This window comes from Neoarius graeffei, chromosome 5 (genome assembly GCF_027579695.1).
Source record: "Neoarius graeffei isolate fNeoGra1 chromosome 5, fNeoGra1.pri, whole genome shotgun sequence".
In the NCBI taxonomy this organism is placed as follows: Eukaryota; Metazoa; Chordata; class Actinopteri; order Siluriformes; family Ariidae; genus Neoarius; species Neoarius graeffei.
Window position 1 is genome coordinate 49,303,536 of NC_083573.1, and position 21,961 is coordinate 49,325,496.

General features: G+C 40.4%; 1 protein-coding gene across 3 annotated transcripts; it reads left to right on the plus strand.

The window, feature by feature from the left end:
* The first annotated feature begins 465 nt into the window (after positions 1-465).
* On the plus strand, positions 466-20,873 carry gpr20 (G protein-coupled receptor 20). 3 transcript variants are annotated; one of them, XM_060920563.1, is made up of 3 exons: positions 7,049-7,741; positions 10,349-10,435; positions 19,666-20,873. In XM_060920563.1, exon 3 carries the CDS (start codon positions 19,670-19,672, stop codon positions 20,744-20,746), a length of 1,077 nt encoding a protein of 358 aa, XP_060776546.1. In that variant the 5' UTR covers positions 7,049-7,741; positions 10,349-10,435; positions 19,666-19,669; the 3' UTR covers positions 20,747-20,873. The 3 variants fall into 3 exon arrangements, with proteins under 3 accessions (XP_060776547.1, XP_060776546.1, XP_060776548.1); XM_060920564.1 differs by lacking the exons at positions 7,049-7,741; positions 10,349-10,435 and adding an exon at positions 466-587; XM_060920565.1 differs by lacking the exon at positions 10,349-10,435.
* Positions 20,874-21,961: the final 1,088 nt, after the last annotated feature.

The window sequence follows — 21,961 nt, forward strand, 5'->3', positions numbered from 1 at the left end:
GTGATCTAATTTGGGAGCCTGGTATAACATGCAACCATGCATCTGTATTGTGCATTCTGAGATTCTTTTCTCCTCCTCATAATTGTCCAGAATGATTGAGTTACTGTAGCCTTTCTGTCAGCTTGAACCAGTCTGTCTGTTTGCTGTTGACCTCCTCTCATAAACAAGGTGTTTCTGTTTGCAGAACTGCTCCTCACTGGGTGTTTTCTTTATTGCACCATTCTGAATAAACTAGACTGTTGTTCCTGAAAATCCCAGGAGATCTGCAGATATAGAAATAAGTGCTCAGTGAGTGCATGCTGAAACCCATGTGCTATTTAGATTCTTCATTCCAACTCTAGCTCACCCCTAACTTGTTTTAACATGTTTTTTTTTTTTTGTGGCTGTTAAGGGAAACCGTGTCTGTTCATTCTACACTGCCTTAAAAACATCTCTGTAAAAGTGGTGGCTCGTCCATAGGGGCAGATGGGGCAGATCCTCACCGTATCTATCAGCTGTTCAACAAACAATTTTAAACTCATTTTAATTCAACTGAGATACGAATAGTATTTTGAGTGACCAACAATGTAATTTGCTATTTAACAGGCGTAAGTAGACTGTTCCATTGATTTAAGATTGTCTTTGTAGCACAAATGTGAAGCAGAGTGTTCAATGACCCATTTCACGCCTTAGTTATTGTTGCACCAAGTGGATAAAAATGGGAGCTGCAACGATTGCTTTTAGAGGCCACTGTGGCAGTAATCATACTTCCCCATGTTTTCCCTTTGAACATTTTTTAGTGCAAGAGGAGCAGCAACAGACAGGAAAGTTCATGACAGGGTTGCCAGATTTACAGCAAATTGGGAAACCTTTAAAAATTCTCCAGTTACCAATATCTTGTTGATAGCAAATTGGAATTAAATCTAAATTAAAGGGGACCAGAGGGCAATATATAGAGTAAATATAACAATTAAGCACACATTAACGAACCTTATTCAAGACTTACAAAAGTTTTTTGTTCTAAGGTTGGAAAGTTATAGTGTTTTGAAAGTAGCTCGAGCAAACTATTTCCGCAGTTTGAACAGGCCACCATGATATTAATTTTATCCAATCAGAATGCATGTTCATTTTCTCTGCGTAACACTCATGACGTATGTATGTGCCCAGTTGTGTTGGCTCATTGAGGTTGGGAATAGCACGTGTGAATCGGAAAGTAGGATGAATTGTAAGTGATCGGCTACACAATGCCACAGTGTGTTGCTTTCGGGTGTAATAACAGGACCGATGGAAAGCATAACAATCCTCCAGACGTGTCTTTTGCGGGATCTCTTCGTATGATTCGACAGAGCTGTCGCTTTCACTTGATGCGCCCGACGCCATGATTACACGCTTCTCTCCTAGTGCAGTGGGTAGGGCTGACATCACGATCTTTTAAAAATGGCAACTCTTGTGCCGTTTAGCGTACCGACTATTATATTTACAATTACCAAGATATTTCGTTGTTTTCTAGTATATAAATTTGATAGAATACTTAAGAATACGTTACTTTGTCACATTAGCAACTGTATATATTATATTTGGTACCCCTTTAAATTTCCACAAGCAAAGGCAAAGTGTAAATGTGTCTATAATGTACAGAACAATTTCTATTATAAGATGTATTGCTAATTTTGTGAGAGGTAATGATAAACCCACTGGTGACGTGAAACACCTGCTGTATCGGATGCAGTTGAACAAAGTTGTATCTAAAACCACTCTAAAAGAGCTGCTAGAGTGTAAGCTGAAGGATTGTGTGTTGTTGACTCTCAAGTGTCTATTACAGATTTCATCCAAATATTCACTAGATGGTATAGCATAAGTCAAGTGTGACAGCCAGTTGACTTTATTTTGTTTGGGACTATGTCATTACCTCACCCGCTATGGAGTAAGCAGGGTGATGGATTGTTTGTTTTCGGTTGGGTTTCTTTGGGGTTTTTTTTTTGTAAATGATATTATGGGAAAATGGCTGGATCGATCTTCATGAAACTTTCAGGATAGATGGGCATTGGTCTCAAATAGAACCTCCAATATTTTGAGGGTCGTCCGGTCAAGGTCACCAAAAAGGTCAAAATCGTTTTTGTTGTCTATTGCCTTGTATACAGGCGCTAGCCACTATGTCATCATGCTGTAAGAATGCAAGTGTAACGATCACGCACTGCACATGCGCATACACGTGTTCCGATTAAAATGGCCGGTGAGTGTATGCAATTCGGTTCACCATTCGAAATAAATGGACTAAAGAAATCACTTTCAGACATGTTTATGCTTATTACAGAGGGAAAGTGCATTCCACTGAGCTCTAGCGCCAGGCCTTTTCCAGGAAATAAGAGGCAATAGACGACAAAAACGATTTTGACCTTTTTGGTGACCTTGACCGGACAACCCTCAAAATATTGGAGGTTCTATTTGAGACCAATGCCTATCTATCCTGAAAGTTTCATGAAGAATGATCCAGCCGTTTTCCCGTGATATATCGTTTTACAAAAAAAAAAGAAACCCAACCGAAAACAATCAATCCCTCGCCCCGCTTACTCCATAGCGGGTGAGGTAATGACATAGTCCCAAACAAAATAAAGTCAACTGGCTGTCACACTTGACTTATGCTATAACCTATATCATCTAGTGAATATTTGGATGAAATCTGTAATAGACACTTGAGTCAATAACACAGAATCCTCCAGCTTACACTCTAGCAGCTCTTTTGAGTGGTTTTAGATACAATTTTTTGTTCAACTGCATCTGATATAGCAGGTGTGTTTCATGGCGACAGCGTGTGTATGTCAGCCTTGGTTCAAAGGTTTCAGTTTCGAAAACTGTAAGAGTAGAATAATATAAAGTACAGACACTTGGTATATTTTACTACTTCTGTGATTTTTTTTTTTTTAAATTGTTCATTTTTGTGGTTACCACCTCATAGAGTAAATATATATGCTATATTTACTGTATGGACATGGGATCAGAAAACAATTTTATTTCTAAGCAGTAGCCACATGTACCCATAGGGTACCTTTTTTTTTTTTTCATGATATCTTCCTTCATATTCATCATAAGTGCTACCGGGCGAGGTTTGTTTTGCCTGGCAACACTTATTAATGTCATCCTGCCCCATCAAAATCTACGATCATGAGCTGCCACTGTTCTTGGTGAGCAGATGGCCATCTTGAGCTTTAACTTAGGAAACTTTGCAATTTGCTTGTCCATATAAATATTATTACTAATATAATAAATGAAAAATCACTTGCAAAAAGAACCTGGGAATAGGTCAAATGTAAAGGCAATATGTATTTGACATACCCTTTGAATATGAGGTCTATGAGTGTCTATGTGACATGTCCTTAACCAAATATTCTAAAGGGGCTCCTCGTAGAAACTTTCCTGAAAGGTTTTTCTGATTTAGGGTTCTGCATAAAACTTGACCAGTGGGACAAAACAAAGAATCCTTTAGGGTGCTACCCGGAATATTTTCCCCTAAAATCACACATGAAAGAACTGTGTGAACTGTTCAAGGTATGAATAATAGTGTTTAAGCTAAAAGTCTATTAGCATTCTAAAAGTGGATCTGCTTTGAAACAAATGTCACATAGTAATGAACTTTTATAGACCTTTTCGAAAAAGCTCTTCTAAACATCCTGAGGCTCTCTCATAAGCTTTTATCCCTTCCTGTAAAGAACTGTGGCAGCCTGAATCCTGCACACAGCCTGAACAAAATTCCCTGCAGCTGTAAAGTGAAGTTTCCTCACTATTTTGCATATTAACTGCTGGATGTTAACTGAGTCAAGAATGATTCAGTTTGTGCTGTGCTGTGGCGCACGGGTTGTCTAAGTTAGTGTAAAGAGAGGTCACACTTTTCGCATGTTTATTCACAGCTTTTGGCCAAGGGCTCAGAGTTCTCCTCAGGATATAGTGTCACCTGCCGGAGATGTGTCTTTAGCCTCACGTGCCTGATGAAAAGCAGAAGCTCGGTATATTGATTCTGCTAAAACGAGTCAAGGAGAAGGAGTAATTTTCCACACTAAATGTGGTACCAGGAAAGCAGTTTTTGTCGGTCTGTAGATTTCCATTCCTTGGTCTAAGAAATGTTGCATTTGTGTGGTGTTTGTGGTGTTGGTAGATCCCTGGGCATTCAGTAGAAGACTGCTTCTCAAAATGGGGTCTGTTTTTTTTTTTTTTTTTCTCTCCCACTACAAAATATAGTCTTGTATTTATTATTGCATTCTTATCTCTATTAGCTTGTTTGGCTGGTCACATGAATTGTGTTTACTCCAAACCTCAATAACTAAAAAACAAGCAGTCCCTTTGTCAGATAAATTCTGAAGGTGGATGCTATTGCAGTTTAAGATGTTTATTAACCAGAGAGCGCAGACAAATCCAAAACGTGAATCAAGATCAAAGTCAGATGTGAGCAGGAGGTCAGGCGAAGTGCAAAAATACATGAACCAGAAAACAGAGTCAAAACCAGAATATTAATATGAAAATCAATGGCTTTGTAAAGCACACACTAAGCATTTACTTCATGAGGAGTGGCTATTTGGAGTCTTGCATGTAATGTGGAAAGGGGTGACTGACCAGTAAGGTGACTGTGAACGTGAAAGTGGAGTGTATCAGTGGGAACTATAGTCCATGGGCTATGGTTATAGGCTGTGGTTTGCTCTTGGAAGTGGAATCTGGAATGGATTTCTGTGCTGACATTCTTTAGATATTGGTGGGTGCTATTCCACACTTGCTCTCACTCCACCTATACCAGTCATCTCCTGCAAGTGAGTCTGTGGGGTTGGTGTTTCAGAACAGAAAGTTCTGAGGAAGAATCCTTTTTCCTGATTGGCCTGTTCCACCTGATCATTAGCTTGTGGGTGATATCTGGACATGAGACTTCCAGAGACCCCCACCTTCTCCATAAAACTGGACCATATTTAGGAGGTAAATTGTGTGCCACAATTGCTTACAATGTCCTCATCAATTCCAAAGTAGTGAAACACGCGGTTGAAGATAAGTTCTGCTGTTACAAAGGCAGTGGGTAAGACAAGCAGAGGGACAAGGCATATGGACTTTGTTCAGTGACTACCATGATAACTGTATTTCTCCTGGATTCGGTGATGTGAGACCGAGGTATTATGGAGTGGGCGGTGGTATGAACATTTCAGCAGGGAGGGTATGGAGAACCTTGGCTTGATGCATCAGTGAATGTTGGTCAGTATGTTGGTCCACCAATATTTGGTTTTCAGCAGGTTGTAAATTTGGTGTGTGCTATGGTGGCTTGTGATTAGGATTGTGTCTGTGCCCAGGTTATAAATTTGCCTCTAAGTGGTTGGGGCACAAAAGTATGACCAGATGGGCATATAGCTGAGTTGGTAATTTCTCTGTCGAAGTCCCAGGTTATGGCATTGAAGCAGGAGGGAGGTAGTATGGACTCGGGCTCTTGGCCATGGTTCTTAGCAGGGTGAATACAGGACAGAGATTCAGCTTTGGTGTTTTTACAGCCCAGTTAATACGAGAGCGTGAAACTGAACCTGGTGAATCCCATGCCCACCAGGCTTGGCATGGGTTTAAACATTTTTCCTATTTTCAAATGCTCTAGGTTCTTGTGATTGGTGAAGATCATGAAGGTATAGGCAGTTCCCTCTAGCCAGTGGCCTCACTCCTCCAAAGCAAGCTTTACTGCCAGCACCTCACAATTCCCAATGTTATAATTCTGCTCTGCAGGTGAATGGTGCTTAAAGAAGAATGCCACTTGGTGGAGTTTGGGCTTGTCTCAAAGCGTTAAAATAGCACAGCTCCCACACTGGATTCAGAGGTGTTGACCTCCACCATGAAGGGCTTGGAAGGGGCGGGGTGTTTAAGGATGAGAGCTGTGGGGAAAGCTGTCTTGAACTTGGTAAAGGCCTCATCTGCTGCTTCATTCCAGGCTAGGCATTTAGCCTGGAATGTATTTTTTTTTTTAGGACAGTTGTGATGGGGCTTACAATGGGGCTGAAGCCCTGAATAAACCTCCGGTAAAAGTTGGCAAAGCTGGGAAAGCATTGGAGTTCTTTGATTGTCTTGGGTGTGGGACAGTCATTCACACCTTCCTGGCAGATGATGTACCCCAAGAATGAAATTTTAGAGACATAAAATTCACAAACTTCTTGGATGTAGTTCTTCATGGCTTGTTGTTCTGAGGGATAGTGGGTAGGGATAGAAGGCAGAAGGGCTGTGGCACAGTCATAAGGTCTGTGGGGTGGTAGACTGCTAGCCTCAGTCTTGATGATCACTTCAATGAGGTCATGATATACTTCAAGGATAGGGGTTGTGACTGGAGTGTTGGGACTCTCCACAGTGGTGGATGTAACATGAGACGTGGGACGTGCAAACAACGGTGAAACCATTGTTCTGACCATTGTTCTTGATCTCCTTGTTCTGTCAGGAAATCTGAGGATCATGGAGATGCCTCCAGGGAACTACAAGGATTATTGAGTGCTTATTAGTGATGGTGACTAGGAAACCTCAACCTTTGATGGAGTACAGTGACTTAGAGAAGAAGGGGCTTGGTGCAAAGATTGATGGTGCCAGTTCCAATGAGTCTGCCGTTGATAAGGCATCGATTAAGTCTAGGATTTTACAACACCAAACTGACAAAAAATAATGAAGGCAACAACTTGAGGTACACTGCTCTTCAAAGAGTCCAATACATGTGAGTGAGGCTACAGCTGGGTCAACGTGTTTTAAGTTTACTCTCTGAGAGACAGTTCATTGCCAAGAACATAACCACACTCACAAATGTGAAGAATAAAATTATGTACAGTATATTCATCAGGTTCACCCGTAGTCAGCTAGGATAGGCTTCAGCTTGCCTGCGAGCCTGTAGAACAGGACAAAGCGGCTAGAGATAATGAGATGAGATGATATTCATCAGGCATGAGTCTATATTATTTATCTAAACTAACTATATTCCTCAGACACCTGCTGTTGATAGTTTTAAAAAGCAGTTGAAAATTTTTTATTTAGATTAGCATTCTGTTGGATGATCATTTGTATTTATTTAAAGGCAAACACTATTTCCATCCAGGTGTCAGTAGCCATCAAAGCTATTTGTATCTGGGGTGGATAGCCAATGTGGCTAATGCTGGGTTTCAGTCACGTGACTTTTCTTAGAGGTTTTACCAGAAGTAAATAGCTGGTGGTCTAAATGGCTGCCTAGTGCAAACAACTAGCAATAACTTATCGGAGTATGCTCGTAATCTAGAAGCCACTGCTCGCTTTAGATATATTCAGAAGATTGCTATGTGCAATGGAATTGACCCCTACAGTCTGGGAAAGAAGGATTTGTCATACGATCTCGAAAACTACCCTTCAGTTGAGTTCCCCAACATCTCGAACTATCTGGTGTTGCAGACATCCTTCTACACCGCAAAACAGATGAAAGCGTGGAAGATTATGGAGGCTTACAACTTTTTTGTATGTGACTGGGTAAAGGACCTCGGTATCAAGTCGCTGCTGAATGAATCCTGTATTGTTTTTGCCCGTGTAAGTATGTTGGGGGTTTTTTTAGCTTTTCATTCGCATCTTTACAACAAAGTGCTGCAAGTTGAAGTGTAAACAAACAACAGTTGGCTTGATTCTCACTTGTGTTGGCTCTTGTCTCTCAGGTAAATCATTCACAAAGATCATCAGAAACCTCTTTAAAGACCTGGATCTTAGTTAAACAAGACAGAGAAGTGATCACGGCGCATTGTAACTGTGTGGCTGGGTAAGAATTTTGTTGTGACCTACATGCATATGAACTTTGTGAGGAGTAAACAAAGAAACAGCTGGGGACTTTAGCGCTTCGTGACCTAAAAAAAGTTCCGTAAAATAACACATAGCAAGAAATGTACTTGGAAAACACTAAGGACATAGCTGAGAGGCATATATACAAACCTTTCACAAAGTGATCCATGCAAACTCAAGCATGCTTCGACTCGGTGAGAGGTTCAAAAGCTACCTTTCTTGACGTCTTTTTGTGAAATCCTGTGTTCGTTCATCTTTTTTTATTAGTTCACGGGGAACCCTGAAGAAACTTATCAGTTTCACGGTTTGATCAATTCGAACAACCTAAAACAACGCAAGCATAAGCCATTTTTCATGCGAGCAATGGACCTTCTCCGTACAAACGCTTTGTCAACTGAGCTTTGGTAGACCACCAGCAAAAGTTTTGAATAACTAATAAGGAGGATGTGATGTCATGTGAAGCCCAGCAATTTACACCCAGGTGTATATAGTGCCACCTAGACATAAGACAAGCACCCAGGTGTTTGTAGCCAACAATGCTATTTACACCCGAACCTAAACAATAACCAGCTGTAAATAGCCAAACAGCTGCCATATGACTATTCTCACCCAGGTGCAAATACATAACTGTTATTTAAATTTTACTGTACTAATTTTTATTTGTTTTATTTTCATCCAAATTCTCTGTTTATTTTTATTCCATTTTCTTTCTATTTTAATTATTCTCTTTTTCTTATGTTTTTATTTGTTGTTTACTGTTTGACATACATAGGATTGATATTTAATTTTACTGTGAAGCACTTTGAGATGCACTTATGTATGAAGGTGCTATATACTGTAAACAAATAAAGTTAATCTATTTAAAGTGCAGTGTTTTATTTAAGCTAGTTTCCAATTAGACAATGCAATTCTGTTATTGTTATTATTTCCCAGGGATGAAGCCACAGAAAAACCTGTAAAATTTTCAGTCCTCATCCCAATCATTGCACAAGAATAAAGCACACACTTTCACATGTCACATCTTGCTCTTGTGAAATATTATGAACACTTGAAGCTTTCCATAATTCCTTCTTGTCACTCCTCAGAAGCAATTCCAATGAACCATAAACAGTTGCATATTTGGAGCATACGTTATAATCATTATTTTTTGCATTTTAATTATGCACAGAATTTATAGATTTCATAATGGCACCAGGTGGCACAGTGGTGTAGTGGTTAGCACTGTCACCTCACAGTAAGAAGGTTCTGGGTTTGAGCCCAGTGGCCGACAGGGGCCTTTATGTGTGGAGTTTGCATGTTCTCACCGTGTCTGCATGGGTTTCCTCCGGGTGCTCCGGTTTCCCCCACAGTCCAAAGACATGCAGGTTAGGCTAATTGGTGGCTCTAAATTGACCGTAGGTGTGAGTGTGAGTGTGAATGGTTGTTTGTGTCTGTGTCAGCCCTGCGATGATCTGGTGACTTGTCCAGGGTGTACCCCGCCTCTCACCCATAGTCAGTTGGGATAGGCTCCAGCTTGCCTGTGACCCTGTAGAACAGGATAAGCAGTTATGGATAATGGGTGGATGGATAATGGCACCCTCAGCCCCCATAACTACCAATCAGGTAATGCGGTTGTAGCAGTCCATGTAGGTGGGTGGAGCACAGAAGGACGGCAGGACAGAACTGTTTTAACAAACTCTCTTTTATTTGCACTTTTCAGCTGCAAACACACACTCGGACACACGCACACACATCAGCCATCTGGTTGTGGAGAGAGTCCCTCTGCTCTCACTCTCTCTCCTTAAGAAGGGCTCGGTCACTGGGAAGACACACAAACACATCAGTTAACAACAGGTGTAGTGATTCTGCCACTTAACTTCCCCGACTCCGCCCTCCTGTCACAGACCGATGCTAGACCACGCCCCCGCTGCCACAGCGGTCATGTGGAATAGCGACAGAACATAAAAGCTGTGAATATACTGAATATTACAGTGCGTTATTAATCACTGTTTGGTAACATCACAGAATTAATTTTATTACATTCATTTTCAGTAACCACTTTAATTCAGAGTCTATTACTTGAATGCTGACCAGAACAACCATCACAAGGCAGCATGCATACAATCACACATTCATTCACACCAACCAATCTGCCTACTTGTATGTTTTGGGGCAGTGGGAAGAAACTTGAGAACCTGGAGGAAACCCAGGTGGATATAGGAAGCACATGTGAAACTCCACACAGACAGTAACATGAGTTCAGGATTGAACCCAGAACCCTGAAGCTGTGCCATCATGTTACAACTCACTCTGCAATCAATTTTTTAATTACTTTTGCTGTTTTGGGGATTCCATATTTATGTCAACAAAATTGCTCTCTATAAATCCTTCACTGATAATGTTTGTTTCTTCTGTACAGTAAGTGAACTAATTATATGAATTGTCAACCCATTCATTAATATGTGCCTGGTGATTATACAGTGCACTCAGTAGGCTACTTGCTCAACTTTGTTCTACAAAGTCTGAGTTTATTAGTATTCAACCTTCAATAAGTGACTGTGGTATTTAATTCTATAATTACATTATTATTTTTTTTTTTTTTTCATAGATGTTCGGACGAAATTTTAACCACTGGTAGCCACAGACAACAGAAGCTCACTGACCCAAGATGAGTGACCCTGACCTATTTTTCAAGGTCACAGAGCATATTTTATATCATTTTGTTTGAAAATGTCATTTTATTTATTACAGTATCTACTGAAGATATCAGGATTTCCCCCTAGATTTTGTATAAACAAATGATGTGCTCATTTTCTGCACAAAAAGCTACGATGTCAGTCAAGCGGAAAGTGACGCATTCTGGACTGTGGTCGAAAACACTTAGTTTCCTAAATAGCCAAAAGCACAACATGTTCAAAAACACCAATGGTGCCAAAAGTTGCCATTTGCTCTGAACCAGTGCAGGTTCTTCTTTGGTAAAGAAGTCTATATCAGTTTTCGAAAAATTGAATTTAATGTGTTTTGCATGTTCGCAAAAATGGTCAATATAACCATTTCACCATGAAATATTGATTTTGGCTTATAATATGCTATATTAAACTACCCCAAACATGTACCCATTCTACTAGAATCAAGTGTCAAATTTGACCTTTGACCTACTTTTAGAGATCAAAAAGGTTCTTTTCTTTTTCTGACTGTACTATTTTCAAAATATCATAAAAATAGTTGAATACTTGCATGTAATGACCTTGTATTTTTTTCTTTAGTGCATATTCTTTTGTAGATTATTGACAAACTGATAAAATATATCAAAAGCTATATATAAAAATTAAAAAAATTCCCAAGTGTGATGGTTATCGCTTAAAACTTCGCATTGGTGTTTTCTCTACTTTTAGTCTAAACTACATAAATGAAATGTATTATTCACAATATATAATTTACATAGGGGGCGGCACGGTGGTGTAGTGGTTAGCGCTGTCACCTCACAGCAAGAAGGTCCAGGTTCGAGCCCCGTGGCCGGCGAGGGCCTTTCTGTGTGGAGTTTGCATGTTCTCCCCGTGTCCGCGTGGGTTTCCTCCGGGTGCTCCGGTTTCCCCCACAGTCCAAAGACATGCAGGTTAGGTTAACTGGTGACTCCAAATTGACCGTAGGTGTGAATGTGAGTGTGAATGGTTGTCTGTGTCTATGTGTCAGCCCTGTGAGGACCTGGCGACTTGTCCAGGGTGTACCCCGCCTTTCGCCCGTAGTCAGCTGGGATAGGCTCCAGCTTGTCTGCAACCCTGTAGAACAGGATAAAGCGGCTACAGATAATGATATGAGATGAGATAATTTACAAATGCTCTTTCTATTCATACTGTCATCACATATTTCTCTAATGTTTTTAGGTCAAGGTCAAAAGTCTGAAAAACTCTCAAAATAGACAAAAATGTAATTTTCACAATGAAATAATGTTCAAGTCAACTTTATTATCAATAATGTCATATGTGCAGGACATACAGAGAATTGACATTGTGTTTCCCTCTTATCCGCGGTGCAAACAGTAATAAACATGAACTATAAAATATAGGTAAAAGATATAAACTTTAAAAAAAAGGTATATATACACACACAAGCTAAAGCTGTCTAAGAAAAGACAGTGGCAATCCAGAAAGTATGAATATGGCAAATGTGGCAGTGTGAACAGAATTAACAGTATAAATTTAAATGTGACGAATGACAATATAAACAGAATGAACAATGTAAACGGGAACAGCAGTCTGACAGTATAGTATGTTTTTGGCTGATAACATGCCGATAGTAAACCACCCCAAATATATACCCGTTCTACCTGAATCAGCTGTCAGATTTGACCTTTGGCCTACTTTCCAAGGTCAGGGAGGTCATTTTCAGTTGATAATGCAATAATTCCATCAGTTACATGTACATCAAGTACATGTACAGATACTTTAGGGAGTAAACACAATCTTCATTGCATATTGTAATAAAAATAAATGGCAAACAGATGGAGTTTCGATAAAATGACACAACCCCGATTCCTAAAAAGTTGGGACAAAGTACAAATTGTAAATAAAAATGGAATGCAATAATTTACAAATCTCAAAAACTGATATTGTATTCACGATAGAACATAGACAACATATCAAATGTCGAAAGTGAGACATTTTGAAATTTCATGCCAAATATTGGCTCATTTGAAATTTCATGACAGCAACACATCTCAAAAAAGTTGGGACAGGGGCAATAAGAGGCTGGAAAAGTTAAAGGTACAAAAAAGGAACAGCTGGAGGACCAAATTGCAACTCATTAGGTCAACTGGCAATAGGTCATTAACATGACTGGGTATAAAAAGAGCATCTTGGAGTGGCAGCGGCTCTCAGAAGTAAAGATGGGAAGAGGATCACCAATCCCCCTAATTCTGCGCCGACAAATAGTGGAGCAATATCAGAAAGGAGTTCGACAGTGTAAAATTGCAAAGAGTTTGAACATATCATCATCTACAGTGCATAATATCATCAAAAGATTCAGAGAATCTGGAAGAATCTCTGTGCGTAAGGGTCAAGGCCGGAAAACCATACTGGGTGCCCGTGATCTTCGGGCCCTTAGATGGCACTGCATCACATACAGGCATGCTTCTGTATTGGAAATCACAAAATGGGCTCAGGAATATTTCCAGAGAACATTATCTGTGAACACAATTCACCATGCCATCCACCGTTGCCAGCTAAAACTCTATAGTTCAAAGAAGAAGCCGTATCTAAACATGATCCAGAAGCACAGACGTCTTCTCTGGGCCAAGGCTCATTTAAAATGGACTGTGGCAAAGTGGAAAACTGTTCTGTGGTCAGACGAATCAAAATTTGAAGTTCTTTATGGAAATCAGGGACGCCGTGTCATTCGGACTAAAGAGGAGAAGAACGACCCAAGTTGTTATCAGCGCTCAGTTCAGAAGCCTGCATCTCTGATGGTATGGGGTTGCATTAGTGCGTGTGGCATGGGCAGCTTACACATCTGGAAAGACACCATCAATGCTGAAAGGTATATCCAGGTTCTAGAGCAACATATGCTCCCATCCAGACGACGTCTCTTTCAGGGAAGACCTTGCATTTTCCAACATGACAATGCCAAACCACATACTGCATCAATTACAGCATCATGGCTGCGTAGAAGAAGGGTCCGGGTACTGAACTGGCCAGCCTGCAGTCCAGATCTTTCACCCATAGAAAACATTTGGCGCATCATAAAACGGAAGATACAACAAAAAAGACCTAAGACAGTTGAGCAACTAGAATCCTACATTAGACAAGAATGGGTTAACATTCCTATCCCTAAACTTGAGCAACTTGTCTCCTCAGTCCCCAGACGTTTACAGACTGTTGTAAAGAGAAAAGGGGATGTCTCACAGTGGTAAACATGGCCTTGTCCCAACTTTTTTGAGATGTGTTGTTGTCATGAAATTTAAAATCACCTAATTTTTCTCTTTAAATGATACATTTTCTCAGTTTAAACATTTGATATGTCATCTATGTTCTATTCTGAATAAAATATGGAATTTTGAAACTTCCACATCATTGCATTCCGTTTTTATTTACAATTTGTACTTTGTCCCAACATTTTTGGAATCGGGGTTGTACATAACAAAAAAGTTCTCTTTAAAAAGAGAACTGTGTCAGATTTGGTTGTCAGCATGTAAGGAGAGAAGTTGTTGTCGGGCTTTTAAAAAGTGTAACTGGTAAATAGTGCAGTGAAAGTGTCGATTGGATGTAGTGTAAATGTATTGTAAGAAGAGTAACGTTACGGGACTCTGTGTGTGTGTGTGTGTGTGTGTGTGTGTGTGTGTGTGTGTGTGTGTAGGGGTAACTGTCTGTGGAGTGATTTGCTAGGTGAATGTCACTTGGCGTGAGACGATTCAAATCCTTAGACAGCTTTAGGCACCAGGTGAGTGTCGTGAGGTGAATGGCACTTGGCTTGAGGGAAATGGCGTGAGGCTGTTAGCGTTAACATTGTCAGTTTACATTTGAAATAGATGAAGACTCTAAATTGTCAGTGACAATTTCAGATTTCTAGTTAATTATTATTATTATTATTATTATTATTATTATCCAACTTATATTTTGTTCTTAATACAAAAGACAGCACAACCTAATATCCACTCTTGTAGAGGTAATATAACAGTGGGGCTTTGGCAGACAGAGATAGAGACAGATGAAATTCCTGACAGTATATGAGGAAAGCGTATGTTAGGATTGATGTCTCTGCATTGTTTGGGACATGATTTGGATACAGTGGTGATAGAAATGCTATGGATTCCCCAAGGTTTGGATTTGGCATGTTATTTCCACTTCAATAATACAATTAAATGTTTTAAAGAACCGTTATTGTAGTCTGTGAGTAGCATAGATTTCAGGGGCCGTTTTTCAAGTCAGGGGCGGTGTAATGTCAGTCTCCCTTCCTGTTAACATGTGTGTGTGTGTAAGTGGGAAGGGATTAAGAGAAGGAAAGAAAGATTGAGAGAGACTGTCTTGTGTCTGTCCACTCAACAGTAGATGCTGGGCTGAGGGATGAGAAAGATATTTGAGGAGGTAGAGAGATAGAGACAAAGAGGTTTTCTTCAGCCGGTCCATCTCTGAGAGTATGATGAGCAGTGGAGTCCTCATTCAGATACTTTTCTGAAACAGGTGGGTCGGAAGTGTAGAAAAGGTGAATTTCAAGTCAGATACAAAGCCTGAATTAAGCATTTGTTGAACCCTGCAGTGTTCTAAATGTACAGGTAGATATGTGTGTGTGTGTGTGTGTGTGTGTGTGTGTGTGTGTGTGTGTGTGTGTGTGTGTGTGATACTCTTTACTTTTGTGACCTTGCTATTACTTTTAACCTTTTTTTAGTTTCACATTGATCCATGCTGGAGATAAACATTATACATTGCAACTGAAAGTGTATTTTTATGAATTTCAGATTTATCTGCTTATACTAGTTTGTTGTTTTCAATAATTATGACTCACCATCTTGTAGTAATTAAAAATAGTAATTAACTGCTGTGCAAACATTTATTACCAACCTGTTTTGCCTGTAAATGTTAATACCGGAGCAAACTGAAGAGATACTTGAGCAAAAAAAAAAAACTTTGAGCTGTACATGATGCCATTTATATAAAGCCCGGCTGGGTTCCTCAGTCTTATCAGAGAGACGAAAGGAGGTTTTTCACTTGTTCTAGGAGCATGACCCTCCTCAGGAGCCTCAAGAAGATCTGAGGGTTGCTGGTGGTAGTCAAGGAAATTTTTAAATTGTTTAATAAAATTTTGATCCTGGAATTTACAGGCTGGTGTTCCACATGATAATTAAAACAATATAAAATGCTTCACTTTCAGCAGCACCCCGTTTTAATTCTGCCGTTTATTTCATTCCTTTTCGATAAGTGTAGCCTTGGTAAGCATTCTCTGTGGCTCCACTGATGTAAAACAAAGAAAAAAAGAAATGCGATAAAGCAACCATATGATCAGCATAATTAATATAAGCATACATTTATGTCTTTTTTCTTTAAGACTGGTGTTTCAGAGAACCTTTTAAAGAAAAATATTTTCCCCTACAGGAGAGAATGGCCCATCCTTTAAAAGACAGCAAGACAGCATCACTAAGAGAGGATTAAAAGGCCATCATCATTTTTACCTTGCATTTATAAGGGTTATGTTGAAGCTGAGGAAAATAATCATAGGGCCTAGCAGACAGACAGAACACAGAGACGGTGTTAGATACTCGAGAACCAAGCAGTGGTTTAATTTTACTGGCTGACTGTGAGGTGGAAACCTTTTCTCCCAGTGGTCAGTCCTATAAAAAACATCTTATGTAACACCAAGCAGCCAGCTTCTCTTCAATCATTTGACATACTGGAGAAAAAGTCTCTAGGAGCCACCAGATGACATCACCTAAACTGCAAATTTATTGCATCATGATTTTCTCATCTCATCTCATTATCTCTAGCCACTTTATCCTGTTCTACAGGGTCGCAGGCAAGCTGGAGCCTATCCCAGCTGACTACAGGCGAAAGGCAGGGTACACCCTGGACAAGTCGCCAGGTCATCACAGGGCTGACACATAGACACAGACAACCATTCACACCTACGGTCAATTTAGAGTCACCAGTTAACCTAACCTGCATGTATTTGGACTGTGGGGGAAACTGGAGCACCCGGAGGAAACCCACGCGGACACGGGGAGAACATGCAAACTCCGCACAGAAAGGCCCTCACCGGCCACGGGGCTCGAACCCGGACCTTCTTGCTGTGAGGCGACAGCGCTAACCACTACACCACCGTGCCGCCTATCATGATTTTTTATATCAAAATTGAATGAAGGAGAATGAAGAAAGGTGTTCTTTTTTCTAAAAAAAAGAAAAATAGAATTGCAGGTTTATCACAATAGCAAATGGCAGATGTAGACAATTATATTTCTTATAGAAAGGATGCCATGGCAGCAAATATTTAAATAATATTGGCTGGCTTTAGTAGGCTTGCCAGGATATATCCAGATGTCGATCCGACCTGCTCCCGATGCTGGCAGGCTCCGGCTACTCTCTACCATATGTTCTGGGCTTGCCCAAAGTTGATACAGTTTTGGTCTTTAATTTTTGATGCTTTTTCTTACATCTGTGACAGAGAGATAAGCCCTGCTCCTGAAATCACAATATTTGTGGTGGCCCCTGCCGGGATGGCGATATCTGGTGCACAATCAGATGTCATTGTGTTTTCATCTCTATTGGCCAGACATCTTATTTTGTGTAATTGGAAATCAGATAAGCCTCCCACACACAGGCGCTGGGTTGAGGATGTAATGGCACACTTGAAACTTGAGAAGTTGAAATACATGATCAGGGGATCAACCTAGAGATTTTATAAGGTCTGGCAGCCATTTCTGAATTATTTTAACTTAAAACTCCCTGCTGGAAACACTGGGACATGATTGATTCACAGACTCTGTAACTCTGTAACATGAGTTTTTTTTTTTCTTGTGTTATTATTGTCACTTTATTATTGCATTTGTTGGGGTTGCTGTTTGGGGATTTGTTAATTGTTTTATAAGTGTGTACAATTCAAAACCCAATAAAAAATATTTGAATAATATTGGCTGGCTTTTTTCATGATATATCAGATGTATTCTATTCAGCTAGCATGATACTGAACAAGTTGAAGACGAGTTCAATTTCATGTTAGCTGGATGGAATACATCCGATATACCCCCCAAAAAGCCAGCCAATATTATTATTATTATTATTATTATTATTATTATTATTATTATTATACATGCACACACTCTTCATATCAGCATTCTCAAAGGCCAACGCTCGCTAGCTTACCCACAACTCAGCACAGTTAGTGCGGCCGTGAAGTCACCGTCCAGCCAGTGTAGCGTTCATCAGTAGTGTTAACAAATGCTGATAAAGCAGTCAAGCCAGTGCTATCGAGAGCAAGTAGCACAGGCTAACGACCAAGAAACTAAGATTTCTGTCTCCAGACTCTTCTTCCACGCACACTTACCACAGTATTTTTCACTCATCCTTAAAGCTAGACGGCCTTTTGTTTTCATAAAATCAGTGAACTTTAGTTCCCTCTGAAATTTGGTCATTGTGATATTATTTCTGCAATATCTCACAAAAAAAAACAACAGGCCATTCTCTAGCTGGGAAGTTATTTAGTTTGAGGGGATTCCCAAGCAAATAATGTGCATGAAATCACTCGCTTTGCACAGTCAGGCAGACAGAGGAAGTTCGTGTGTGCATGTGCAGGTTTATCATCATCTTCTTTTCCTTCTTCTTTTGGGTTTTACAGCAGCTGGCATCCACAGTGTTGCATTACTGCCATTTACCTTGACCCTGCACTGACAGTTCCATCATGCTGTCGCTAAACGAACAGCTGATCACACCGAGGTGCTCGCTGACCACTGATATTTATTAGTTTGGTCCTGTGTTTCCTTTCCTTCGCAACATGTCTTTTCTTCTCGCTTTCCGTGACTGTAGTCAGTCTTTCATGTTTCATTTGCATCCTCCACTTTCCTTTCCTGTTTCAAATTTGTATCCCACAATGCCTTCCGTGAACGGGGAAAGCCCACCACGTGATGCATGATGTAGTATCTGGAATTGGGTCATAGTGAAGCAAGAAAAAATGGTGGAGAATTTAGGGCCTCGTGGCCCTAACTTCATTAATTGTTCTATTTAAAAACATATATATAATAATAATTATAATAATAATAATAAAATTGGAAGTCTGTGATTCGAATTCAGTAGCTTTCAGTCCACTAAACAAAAATAATTGTGTGTCAGGAAAAGTTCTTTTTATGATCTCATCTCATTATCTCTAGCCGCTTTATCCTGTTCTACAGGGTCGCAGGCAAGCTGGAGCCTATCCCAGCTGACTACGGGCGAAAGGCGGGGTACACCCTGGACAAGTCGCCAGGTCATCACAGGGCTGACACATAGACACAGACAACCATTCACACTCACATTCACACCTACGCTCAATTTAGAGTCACCAGTTAACCTAACCTGCATGTCTTTGGACTGTGGGGGAAACCGGAGCACCCGGAGGAAACCCACGCGGACACGGGGAGAACATGCAAACTCCGCACAGAAAGGCCCTCGCTGGCCACGGGGCTCAAACCCGGACCTTCTTGCTGTGAGGCGACAGCACTAACCACTACACCACTGTGCCGCCCCTTTTTATGACCTGAACTTGAAAAATCGGAAAGGCAGTCTACCTTTAAGTATTCATTTCCCTGTGTAATTTACTTAGTTACTTTTAAAATCAACATTGACAACTACACACAACAGAGAGACCTGGCAGCCAAAATTCTCTCAAAATCTTCTGTATTTACAGTAACGAAACAAACCAGGTGGCCATGTTTATTTACAAATTGTCACAGTCACTCGCTAGCGTGGAAGTTTTACATCTCCAATGTGTGATGTCATGTTGTCTTGACAACCATGCAATATCGTAAACCATATTTAATGCTCATTCTCCATTGGGTAGAGTGACATAACACACATAGGATAAACGATATGATAATAATATTGCATGCTATCAAACCAAATGAATGAAATCCACTAGAAGGGAATAGAATACATGTTTTTATTCTATCAAAAAAGTGTCCTGTATGTATAATAATATTACATATTTACAGACGTTAATTGATGTTAATCGGCTGAGGCTTTAGCTTTGTAACAGTCTAGTATGAATGCAGCATAGAGACAATGTGATGTGTTGTTGTTGTTGTTGTTATGCAATACAATATATTTGGTTAACAGTGTTGTGAATTATCAGTCTACTGTTAATCTCATGTATGAAAGGACTGATATTATAATAAGTCAATTAAGGTAGAAACAAAGATTTGACCTTTACTTGAGGAAGTACATTACGTTTTTTTTCCTTCTCATGTTTCAGACACATGACTACAAAGATGAACAGAATTGAGGAGTCATATTTCAATGTCACATCAACAGTGTCTCTACCAGTCACCACCAATGTTTCTCCATCATACCGTGAACCCTATCTGCACAGACTGGCCCACCTGGATGAGGGTCTCTATAATGACTTCTATAGCGTGTGGGTTGCTCTGGTGGTCATTAACACTTTGATATTTATCGTGGGAATGGCTCTCAACAGCCTGGCCTTGTATGTCTTCTGTTTCCGTACAAAGCCCAAGACCACATCTGTTATTTATACTATTAATCTAGCTATCACAGATCTTCTGGTGAACCTGTCACTTCCTACCCGCATCATACTGTATTATAGTGGAGGCAACTGCCTTAACTGTTCTTACATCCATTTATTTAGCTACTTTGTCAACATGTACTGCAGCATCCTTTTCCTCACCAGCATCTGTGTGGACCGTTATCTTGCCATTGTACAGGTCGAGGCCTCCCACAAGTGGCGCAACCGCAACGTGGCTAAAGTAGTTTGTATCTGCATCTGGCTGTTTGCCATCATTGTCACTTACTCTTTCCTCATGACGGCCTTCAAACATTCAGCCTGCTGCAAGCTCTTCACACTGACTGTATTTGAGTTCTTCCTGCCCTTGGTGATTATTGTGGCGTTTACAGTCAGGATTATGTGTGCACTGTCCAGCCCAGGCCTCATGCAACAAAGCAGGGACAGACGGATGAAGGCTGTGCAGCTACTCACTACTGTACTGGTGATCTTCACCATCTGCTTCACACCTTTTCATGTTTGCCAAGTCCTAATCTACTTCCACCCTGATCTGCCCCACCATGTGATTGTCTACCATGTGACCGTCACACTCAGCAGCCTTAACAGTTGCCTGGATCCTGTTGTCTACTGCTTTGTCACCAACAATTTCCAGTCTACCATGAAGAGGTTTTTACAGAAGGCTAAGGAAGAACAGACCAGTGGTGACATCATCAGCATGCACAAACGCTCCAGAGGATCAGGCACTGTTTTTGCTATCACTAACAGCATGGTCATGATTAATATGAATTCTCCTAAAAAGGAAGGTGACGAATAAGGCTGTACACTTTATGGACACGAATGTTTTACTGGGAAATACGCCACTCGTATTTTTCATACGAACTACACCCGGGATATGGAGAACCAAAAGCGTGACATAAATCTCTATATGTTACTCGTGAGGAAATTGATGAATTGTTTTGATAAATTTGGGCACTTTTTGTTTGTGTCTATATAATAAAAAGAAAATCACACGTTGGTTTGAAGATCTCATCTCATCTCATCTCATTATCTCTAGCCACTTTATCCTTCTACAGGGTCGCAGGCAAGCTGGAGCCTATCCCAGCTGACTACGGGCGAGAGGCGGGGTACACCCTGGACAAGTCGCCAGGTCATCACAGGGCTGACACATAGACACAGACAACCATTCACACTCACACTCACACCTACGGTCAATTTAGAGTCACCAGTTAACCTAACCTGCATGTCTTTGGACTGTGGGGGAAACCGGAGCACCCGGAGGAAACCCACGCGGACACGGGGAGAACATGCAAACTCCGCACAGAAAGGCCCTCACCGGCCACGGGGCTCGAACCCAGACCTTCTTGCTGTGAGGCGACAGTGCTAACCACTACACCACCGTGCCGCCCTGGTTTGAAGATATGAAGTTTATCTTCTTGTGTTGAAAAACTTGCATTTTTTTCATACAAAATACATTGTGGATCTGAGTGACATATTTCCCGATATTTTGCTCCATTGATGTCACTCCCAATGTTTTCCCGCTGACTAGATGCACATTGTCAAGACGGTGAGCCAGTTCAAAATTAAAATCCTTTTGATTAACTTGCATATTTTTTGTGGATGTGTCCATATCATATAAAGAACATTACACGGTTGTGCGAAGATATGAAGTTTATCTTCTCGTGCTGAAAATATTTTCACTCTTTTGCTTCACTCACTCCTGAATATGTCCACTACTCGAAGATAAACTTCATATCTTCGCACAACCATGTAATATCCTATATATTACATGCAACATGTCTTTGATAACAATCTTTTCTGGTAATAGTGCATTTTTAGAGAATTCTCTCCTAATGCACACTTCACAGTCTTGTTCGACTGTGTTCGAGCGTACTCTAACACACAAAATGCTTTTTCTTTTCCAGTGAATGGCATTTCTATACCTAAAAAGATATAAAAACAAAAAAAACATTAAACATAAAATTTTGACCTGTTTCCACACGTTGTTAAAATTTGAAGTCAATTGAATGAG